Genomic DNA, 10,039 nt, shown 5'->3' with positions numbered 1-10,039 from the left:
CTTTTCTTCAGGACATGCAGATGGCTATGTACATGGATCCAGAAAATTCCAGGTCAGCTGAAGCCCTTCAAAGTAGCCCTGGTGGAACAAGCTAGGACAGCTCCAGTGGCTGTGCCACACCCCTCTGGGAGGCCCCTCTCAAGTGAGGCTCCCAAGCACACGTCTAGGACCCTGCCAGCAGAAAGCCATTGCTCACAACATCTCCAGCTCTGTAATAAATTCTTTATCATAACACCTTGCTGCTTTTCCCTGGATCCAATCTAGTCAGTGGACTCCATTTCCACAGCCAACCTCTACCAAGTCCAATCTGACCAGCAGCCAGCCTGAGGGCAGGGTGTCTAGCCCACTGGCGGCTGCCTCTTCATAGAGCCCCTCAGCCAGTGGTTCCACAGTGTGGGGAACACACAACTCATGTACCCAGGATGATTTTTGAGAGTAAGCTTGCAGCTTTAAATAGCATCACTGAATCACACGGTGAGAAGGCCATTTCCTTCTCAATTATTTTTCCGTCTTTCAGATCAAGGAAGAGAAGCTCTGTTTGTTGTCGATTTGTTTTTATAACTCTTCGGCATGTGCTAATCTCTCTTTCTGACATTTTTGGGGGGTTCTTTGTATCTACTGCCTTTGTACAATTATTTTACTTATGGCAATTGGTGCTGGTGTCTAATTTATGACAGTGATGTTTTACTTTTTTTACTTTTATTTTTTTAAGTCTATTTATTTATTTGGAGAGAGAGAGTGTGTGTGTGTGGGCAGAGGAAGGGCAGGGAGAGAGAATCCCAGGCAAGATCAGCACTGCCAGCATGGAGCCTGAGGCGAGGTTCGAACCCATGAACTGTGAGATCATGGCCTGAGCTGAAGTCAAATTTGGATGCTTAGCTGACTAAGCCACCCAGGCGCCCCAGATGTATCCATTTTAAATGAATCTGTTCAAAGGCAAATAATAGGTGAATAATGACAGAGACTAGGTGCTGTATGGCAACAATAATGAGGGTGGGAAACAAATCACTTAAATTCAGCAACTGCTGCTCAGAGCCCAGGGGCTCCCCACAGGGGTCCCTAGCCTCCCCTCTCCACTTCAATGAACGTATCCACAGGCAACTCCATCAGAGTGGATATCAAAACAGGAAGGTAACCTTGTGCTACCCCAGCCAGACGGACATCCCCCTTCCTTCCCGCATGACAAAAGTCTCCAACCTCCTGAGCGTGTGCTGGGTCAGGAGGCTTTCTTGCTAATCTGCTCTTCCATCCACCAAAATAGGGAGTAGAGTCCTGGGGATCCCCTAGTACTGGATCCTCCAGGAACCCTTTGTAGGTCAGTAGCACTGACCATCAGCACAGAGCACGTGTGGGCAGGAATGGCTGGGAGACCTTCCTGGGAGGCCTTCCCAGGGGGACACAGAATCCAAAGCACCTCGAGATCGTGACCCAAGCCACTCAGACGCTTAACCAACCAAGCCACCCAGGCGCCCCTGGATGTTGGAGAACTTTTTATAGAGAGCTGTCACTAGGAGTCTGGCCAGAAGCTTTAGTGTTTCTAAAGTTTGGTCCTTCAACCTCCATCAGAATCACGTGCTAAAAATATAGATTTCCCTATGGACTCAGGAGCTCTCAATGGGGCCTAAGGGTCTAAACTTTTCAATCATATATTTACCATCAGGAAAATTTGAGAAACTATACTGGCAAAAAGACCAGTTATAAAGAAAGATATCTTGGGGTGCCTGGGTGGCTCAGTTGGTTAAGTGGCCGACTTCAGCTCAGGTCGTGATCTCATGGTTTGTGAGTCTGAGCCCTACGTCAGGCTCTATGCTGACAGCTCAGAGCCTGGAGCCTGCTTTGGGTTTTGTGTCTCCCTCTCTCTCTGCCCTTCCCCTGCTTGCACCTTGTCTCTCTCTTTCTCTCAAAAATAAATAAACATTAAAAAAAAGAGAGAGAAAGATATCTTGGTGTGCCTGGTGGCTCAGTCGGTTAAGTGAATGACTCTTGACTTTGGCTCAGGTCATGATCTCCAGTTCGTGGGATTGAGCCCCATGTTAGGCTCTGCACTGACAGCACACAGACTGCTTGGGATTCTCTCTCTCTCTCCTCTCTCTCTGACCCTCCCCTGCTTGTGCTCATTCGCTCTCTCTCTCTCTCTCTCAAAATAAGTAAACATACTTAAAAAAAAAAAAAGAAATATACCTCTCCCCCTTCCATATCCCTTTTCCCTCTATTTCTCTATCTCTTTTAAGTTTAAAATAAAGTGTGCCCTGAGTGCCTACAACCACAGTGTGAATGTGTGTTATGGATGGTCTTGTACATCCTCAGTTGGGTTTCCCCAGAAATGCCCAGTAGATTGGAGGGCAAATTGTTTATCTGTGAGAGAATCCAGGAAGCAGTGGACAAAGAGTGGGGATGAGACCAGAGGAAAGGAGACAATACAGGGTTCTTTAACAAGCAGCCCCACGCTGTGGGTAACTGGGCTCAAACCTGCTAGAGGATTTCAAGAGTGAAAAGAACATGCCTCTAAACTGTCCAGCCTCACCGGTGGATAAACTGCGTATTTATCTGCCATTCTCTACCTGTCATTGGTTGAGAGCCACTCCTAGGGCCATTAACTCCCCAGCACTTCAACTTGCCCTCACATAAGCTAAGTACATGTCTGTGCCAGACAAAGTCCATGAGCAGAGTATCATCTGTGCTTGTAGGAAGAAGCCATTGGGCTTCCTCAAAAAATTAAAAACTAAAGCTACCATAGGATCCACCAACCCCACTTTTGGGTATGTATCCAAAGGAAATGAAATCACTATCTCGAAGAGATAAGTGGACTCCCATGTTCATTGCAGGATTATTAGCAACCCAAATGTCCCTTGACATAGATAAGTGGATAAAGAAAATATAACATACGCACATAATGGAATATTATTTGGTCCCAAAAAAGAAAGATATTCTATCATTTGTGACAATGTGGATGAGCCTAGAGGGTATTACGCTCAGTGAAACAAGTGAATCACAGAAAGAAATACCATACGATTCCTCTCATATGAGGCATCTCAGAGTCAAAAGCATAGAAGTAGACAATAGAATGGTCGTCATCAAGGGGTGGGCAAGGAGCAGGAGACAAGCTGTTGTTCAACAGGTATAAAGTTACAGTTATCCAAGATGAGTAAAGTCCCAGAGATCTTCCATACAGCACTGTGCCTATAGGTAACGATACGGTGTTATACACTTCAGAATTTGTTAAGCAGGTAGATCTCATGTTAAGTGTTCTTTTTTTTTTTTTTTTTTTTTTAATATATGAAATTTACTGTCAAATTGGTTTCCATACAACACCCAGTGCTCATCCCAAAAGGTGCCCTCCTCAATACCCATCACCCACCCTGCCCTCCCTCCCACCCTGCCCTCCCTCCCACCCCCCATCAACCCTCAGTTTTTTCTCAGTTTTTAACAGTCTCTTATGCTTTGGCTCTCTCCCATTCTAACCTGCCATTCTGGAGAACCAGAATGGCTTTTTTTTTTTTTTTTTTTTTCTGTTATGTTTCTCAGGATCCACATAAGAGTGAAACCATATGGTATCTGTCTTTCTCTGTATGGCTTATTTCACTTAGCATCACACTCTCCAGTTCCATCCATGTTGCTACAAAAGGCCATATTTCATTTTTTCTCATTGCCACGTAGTATTCCATTGTGTATATAAACCACAATTTCTTTATCCATTCATCAGTTGATGGACATTTAGGCTCTTTCCATAATTTGGCTATTGTTGAGAGTGCCGCTATAAACATTGGGGTACAGGTGCCCCTATGCATCAGTACTCCTGTATCCCTTGGATAAATTCCTAGCAGTGCTATTGCTGGGTCATAGGGTAGGTCTATTTTTAATTTTCTGAGGAACCTCCACACTGCTTTCCAGAGCGGCTGCACCAATTTGCATTCCCACCAACAGTGCAAGAGGGTTCCTGTTTCTCCACATCCTCTCCAGCATCTATAGTCTCCTGATTTCTTCATTTTGGCCACTCTGACTGGCGTGAGGTGGTATCTGAGTGTGGTTTTGATTTGTATTTCCCTGATAAGGAGCGACGTTGAACATCTTTTCATGTGCCTGTTGGCCATCCGGATGTCTTCTTTAGAGAAGTGTCTATTCATGTTTTCTGCCCATTTCTTCACTGGGTTATTTGTTTTTCGGGTGTGGAGTTTGATGAGCTCTTTATAGATTTTGGATACCAGCCCTTTGTCCGATGTGTCATTTGCAAATATCTTTTCCCATTCCGTTGGTTGCCTTTTAGTTTTGTTGGTTGTTTCCTTTGCTGTGCAGAAGCTTTTTATCTTCATAAGGTCCCAGTAATTCACTTTTGCTTTTAATTCCCTTGCCTTTGGGGATGTGCCGAGTAAGAGATTGCTACGGCTGAGGTCAGAGAGGTCTTTTCCTGCTTTCTCCTCTAAGGTTTTGATGGTTTCCTGTCTCACATTCAGGTCCTTTATCCATTTTGAGTTTATTTTTGTGAATGGTGTGAGAAAGTGGTCTAGTTTCAACCTTCTGCATGTTGCTGTCCAGTTCTCCCAGCACCATTTGTTAAAGAGGCTGTCTTTTTTCCATTGGATGTTCTTTCCTGCTTTGTCAAAGATGAGTTGGCCATACGTTTGTGGGTCTAGTTCTGGGGTTTCTATTCTATTCCATTGGTCTATGTGTCTGTTTTTATGCCAATACCATGCTGTCTTGATGATGACAGCTTTGTAGTAGAGGCTAAAGTCTGGGATTGTGATGCCTCCTGCTTTGGTCTTCTTCTTCAAAATTACTTTGGCTTCATGTTAAGTGTTCTAACCACACTACACACACACACACACACACACAGATACCACAAGTGATACAAGGAAATTTTGGAGATGATGGATGTTTATTATCTTGATTGTGGTGATAGTAATTTGAGTGTATACCTATGTCCAAATTCATCAAATTGCACACATTAATTTTGTGCGCCAAGTACAATTCGATAAAGCTGATGTAAAAATAGAAGCCACTAACATGTTCAGTAATGGTGAAAGCCGAGCAGGTGGTGTGCTGATAAATGTTTAACAGTGGGCTCTCCTCAGCAGAAAAGCACTGACCTGTTGCATTTGCCAATGTCCATGCTGTAAATATCCCCACTACAGCCAATTCAAGCTACCAATGTGATGTTACTGAAAGCAGAGTTGGAAGCCATGTGCATGGTTGACTCTCATGTGTTGATACAAGACAAGTCCAGCACAGCCCTGGAAGGAGATATGGGCAGGGCACCAATAACATCTCCTATAGGTACAGCCAGAGTGCTTTGCTATAGCATAGAATCTCACAGGTGGGTTTTTTTGTTGTTGTTTTTTTTTTTTTGTTTTTTTTTTTTTTTTTAGAGAGAGAGAGAGAGCAGGAGAGAGGAGCATATGGGAAGAAAGAGAATCTTAAGTTGACTCCATGCTCAGCATGGAGCCCAGTGCAGGGCTCCATCCCATGACCCTGGGATCATGACCTGAGTCAAAATCAGGACTGGTATGCTCAACCAACTGAGCCACCCAGGCACCCCAGAATCTCACAGTTTTATGTGATTTTTATACTCTATTCTGTGATATATCAGTATTGGAACTTGTCACGAAAAAATGGAATTCTTCTCCAAATCTGCATAATTTCATACCCCAGGAAGGTATGTGTTGTTCATTACATTTACACCATCTCTTCCCCCACCTGCCTGCCACCAACACACTGGCATGCACCCATGGAATCAGTGAAAAGCCATTTAAAAAGTCAGACTTCAAGAATCCCTCCATTGGGTCAACCTAACAGTAATGGACACCTCTTGTTTTGCCTGACTGGCATCATCCCCCCTTCTTCTGATCATGACACTTCATTCTCCTTTAAGCAACTACTCCTTACCTCACCCTGAGTCTACAGGCTTTATTTTCTGGCTTTAGCAGTTAGCCCATGACACAGGCCAGGCCAATTCGAGCACTCCATTTCCCTGGCATTAGGGACAAGAATGCACGTAGGCCAATGACACTCCGCTTAGAATTACTGAAAAAGGAAATCCCTTCCCACTGGATTACTAGGCTAGTAGGATGGGAGCCTGGAGCTGCTGGTGGCCATCCTCCCCCATGAGGAAAGAGGCCCCTGAGAATAAAGCCAACACGAAAGCTGATTGAGGGAAATTAATAACTGAGTCCTGATAGCATGACAGAAGTCCTTTGACACTAACTGTGCCTGAAGACACCTCCAGACTTTTCCAGTATTCTGAAGATACTTTCAAACCTTTTAATTATGTGAGCCCATAAAACCCCTTTTTCACTTAACTCACGTTAAATTGGGTTTTCAGTGGCTTGCAACCACAAGATCACTGGCTGATTCACAAATCTGACATCAAATGAGCTAGACTTTATTTGGTACACACGCTTCCAGCTTGCCTTCCTTGGCCCTAAAGAGAGTTTAGCTTAGACACAAGAATATAGTTTATTGGGGCCCTGCCTCTGCAGGGGCTGAAGACATATCCCGGGCTGAACTGGTCTGTGTAAGGCAGCCAAAGGCACAAAGGGGGTCACTTCAGGATCCGTATGCTCATTTTCTGTTCGATGTCCATCTTCTCCAAGGACTGTGGGGGGAGTGGAGGGGATGGGTGGTGGTCAAGAGCCCAGTCCTCTAGGCTTTCAACCTCCTCTCCCGTCCCCAAAGCTACACCCTTCCTTGGCTACCCCTCTCCTTCTGCCCACCTCCTTCTAACTGCCTTTCCCATGTGCATCTGTCCCAGGGACTCCTGACATCCACTCCCCAGGCCTGAGGGCATTGTGACCTTGGTGAACTCCAGGAAGGACACAGCCCCATCTCCATCTTCATCTGCTTCCTGCACCGTGCGATCGGCGATGCTCTCCAACTGCTCTTCTGTCACCTGCACCCCAACCATCAGCCGGAGGACCTGGGAGGTGCGGAGGGCACAAGAGGAGTCAACCCCATCCCTCAAACCTTGCCCGCATCATCCCAAATGTTACTACCAATTTTGTAATCTTCCCCTCATCCATTTCTTCACTCCCTACCATCTCCCCCCAGTAATTTCCCCTACTGCTTCTCCACTCAAACCCCCACCTGTCCCTCACTATCCCACACTCACCTCAGTAGTATACCCAAACTCATCACCCAACCCCAAGCCTTAGAACCCAACCTCCTCCCATCCCCCACCACAACCTCCCACTATTCCCCATTCTACCCATCCACCCCCCTCACAACATCTATTCCAGAGTTTCTGAATCTCAGCACTGTTGACATTTGGGGCCAGTTAACTCCTTGCTGTGGGGGGAAATGGGGGCTATCCTGTGTATCGAAAGATGTTTAGCAGCATTTTTGACTTCTACCCACTAGATGGCAGTAGTGCTGCCCCGCCCCCGGGTGTGACGACCAAAAATATCTCTAGATATTGCCAAGGTCACTCAAAAGGCAAGATCGCCCCCGTTCAAGAACCACTGATCTATTGGGTCATCTGGGTGGCTCGGTTGGGGTTAAGCCACGGACTCTTAGTCTGGGCTCAAGTCATGATCTCGTGGTTGGTGAGATCAAGCCCTGCCTTGAGCTCTGCTCTGACAGTGGGAAGCCTGCTTGGGACTCTCTCTTTCTCTCTTTCTGCCCCTACTCCAATCACACTTGTGCATGCGGGCTCTCTCTCTCTCTCTCAAAATAAATAAATAAATAAACTTTAAAAAAGAACCACTGATCTATTTCCAACCTCATGCCCAACTGTTCCCCATCCCATTTCCATAGAACTCACCCAATCCCTGTTTCTCACTCAATACCCCAGTCATCTGCGACCACCATGGACCAGTCATCTGCACACACACCCCCCCCCGCGCCCCACAACCTTTCCCTTCGACCACCCACGCTCCACACATCACATCTCTGGTCCTTGCGTCCTTCCAACCTGTAGCATCTCGTGCCGGGAGATCTTTCCGTCCCGGTCCAGGTCATAGAGCTGAAATGCGACTGGAAAAGAATGGAGGAAGGAAAAGGTAGGTGGGTCTTCCCCTGGTTCTCTTCCAGCAGATCACCCTGGAGTAGGAGGGGAGGTCCTCTATAGGCCCGCTAAGAGAGGGAGGTGCCTGGGGCCTCTCACCGGTGTGGTATACCAAGGGTCTCACTTGGGGAGAGGTGGGTCCCCACAAACTCACAGCGAAGTTTGTTCATTCTGCTGTTGAGGGGTTCAGGTTCCTTGGGGTCTCGAATTCCTGGGTCCTCATCATCGATGGGACGAAAATGAGCCAGGACTCTGACAAAGCCTGGGAAATCCAGACGCAGATTCCTGGGGTGGGGGAGATGCAGTGGTCGCTTTGGCCCTCCCTCTGTCTCCGTTAGATCCCCACCCCCCCCCCCCACACACACACGAAGTTTTTCCCTCCATCTCCCCACCCCCAGCGAGGCCTCACCCATCAGGGAAGAAGCTGTCTATAATGCGTTCTCCCAGGGGGTTCACGGCCAGAGCCCCAATCTGCTGCAGATCCATGCGGCTGTCGAGTCAAAGTCGGAGGGGTAGACGGAGGGTTAAAGAGAGGAAGGGGCTCAGAGAGGCAGACGTGGCGGGTCCTAAGGCCAGCGCCCCCTCACCTCAGGTAGCCCTTCTTGTTCCTGTCCAGTGCCCGAAACCGGTGGTAGAGGCGGAGCAGACTGGCCTGCGAGACTGCGGGACGGAAGGCGGAAGGGTGATGCGGCCGCGGGCGCTCGGGACCCGCCACTGGACCCTCCCCGGGCGGCCCCGGGCCGTGGGCGGGGAACCGGGATTCGCCGGAGGGGACGCTCGCCGGGGACCCGGGGCCGCGCGGCCGGGCTGCAGGGGGCGTGACGACGCCCGGAGCCGTGTCCCCGCGCTCCCGCCGGAGACCCGAGGAGCCGACGCCAGCCGCCTCCCTCCTGTTCCCCTCTCCGCACCCCCCCCCGCACCCCTGCCGGGCTCGAGGACACCTGGCCGCCAAGCCCGGGGCCCTGACGCGCCCCAGACCTGGACCCCGGGAGCCCCGGGAGCCCGCGCCTGCGATCCCGGGCGCCCTCCGGGCCCGCCCCATCTCCCCGGACCCCCAGCATCTCCGGGTCGGAGCCCCGCGCCCCGCTCACAGCCGGTTTCCCGCCGGATGCTGTCCGCGTCGGGGATGCGCGCGGCGTGGGAGCCGAGGGAGCCCATGGCTGCGCCTGCTGAGCCTCCCGGCCCCGCGCGCTAGCCTCCCGCTCCCGGGCGCGGCCGCCCCCGTGGCCCCAGGGCCGAAGGGCGCAGGCCTGGCGCGGAGCCAGGCTCGGGAACCCCCGCGTGCCTCGCCTCCCACCCGCGACCCGGGCGAACAGAAAACAATGCCTGGGGTGGCGGGGTCAGAGGGGCGGCGCGAACAACGGGGCGTTTCATCCCGAGGTGGTGAGGTTGCCAGGGCCCCGCCTGCCCCACGCCCGCCAGGCCAGCTCTGCGTTCTCACGCCGCGGGACACGCGACGCGAGTCCCCCGGGCAGGGCCCCCACTCACGGCTCCCGGTGAGTAAGGCTGGGGGTTCCGACCTTATCATCTACAGACAGAATCCATGTCCTTCTGGGAAGGGGGCCGGGGGGTGGGGAGGGGAGCTGGACCCATTTGTCCCAGTCCCAGCTAGGGGCCCCTTCCCTGGACAGGAGTGCCGGGCAGAAGAGACGTTGAAGGACCCCCGAAGAAGAGTGGAGTGGGAAGGGTCGTGAGCAGATGAGGGGAGCTGGTTTGAGTGGGAAGATCACTGGATGTGGAAGGCCTGGATGGGGGCCTCAGCTATGCGGTTAACCCTGGACAAGACAGTGTGACTGCGTTGCACCTCTTCTGTTCTGTCGACACAGCGTAATTGTTGATGCTTAATGGAGTCACTGCTTAAAAATCAGGAGATTTAACCAGAAATCCAGTTCCCAGCTTCTGAGAAATCAGAAGTTTAAGAAGCCACTAGACCCCCTTACCTTGGCTGTACCTGGAGCACAGGTCCTATGTGTAATTGGGGCATCTCAGCCTGTCCACTGGGCACAGTCCCCACCTGGCTTGGTTCACGTCCTTATGTATCCC

The 10,039-nt window shown here is 50.1% G+C and overlaps 1 protein-coding gene across 1 annotated transcript; it reads right to left on the bottom strand.

Moving 5' to 3' along the window:
- Positions 1-6,355: 6,355 nt before the first annotated feature.
- On the bottom strand, positions 6,356-9,290 carry CHP2 (calcineurin like EF-hand protein 2). Its single transcript, XM_049638436.1, has 7 exons — positions 9,088-9,290; positions 8,584-8,656; positions 8,406-8,486; positions 8,151-8,281; positions 7,904-7,965; positions 6,788-6,910; positions 6,356-6,589 (listed from the first exon to the last, which is right to left on the bottom strand). The coding sequence occupies exons 1-7, from the start codon at positions 9,152-9,154 to the stop codon at positions 6,536-6,538; spliced, it is 591 nt and encodes a 196-aa protein (XP_049494393.1). The 5' UTR covers positions 9,155-9,290; the 3' UTR covers positions 6,356-6,535.
- Between the last annotated feature and the right edge of the window lie 749 nt (positions 9,291-10,039).

Source organism: Panthera uncia, chromosome E3 (assembly GCF_023721935.1).
Source record: "Panthera uncia isolate 11264 chromosome E3, Puncia_PCG_1.0, whole genome shotgun sequence".
NCBI classification, from domain to species: domain Eukaryota; kingdom Metazoa; phylum Chordata; class Mammalia; order Carnivora; family Felidae; genus Panthera; species Panthera uncia.
The sequence above is the reverse complement of the archived record's forward strand: the minus strand, read 5'-3'. Positions and strand labels throughout refer to the sequence as shown.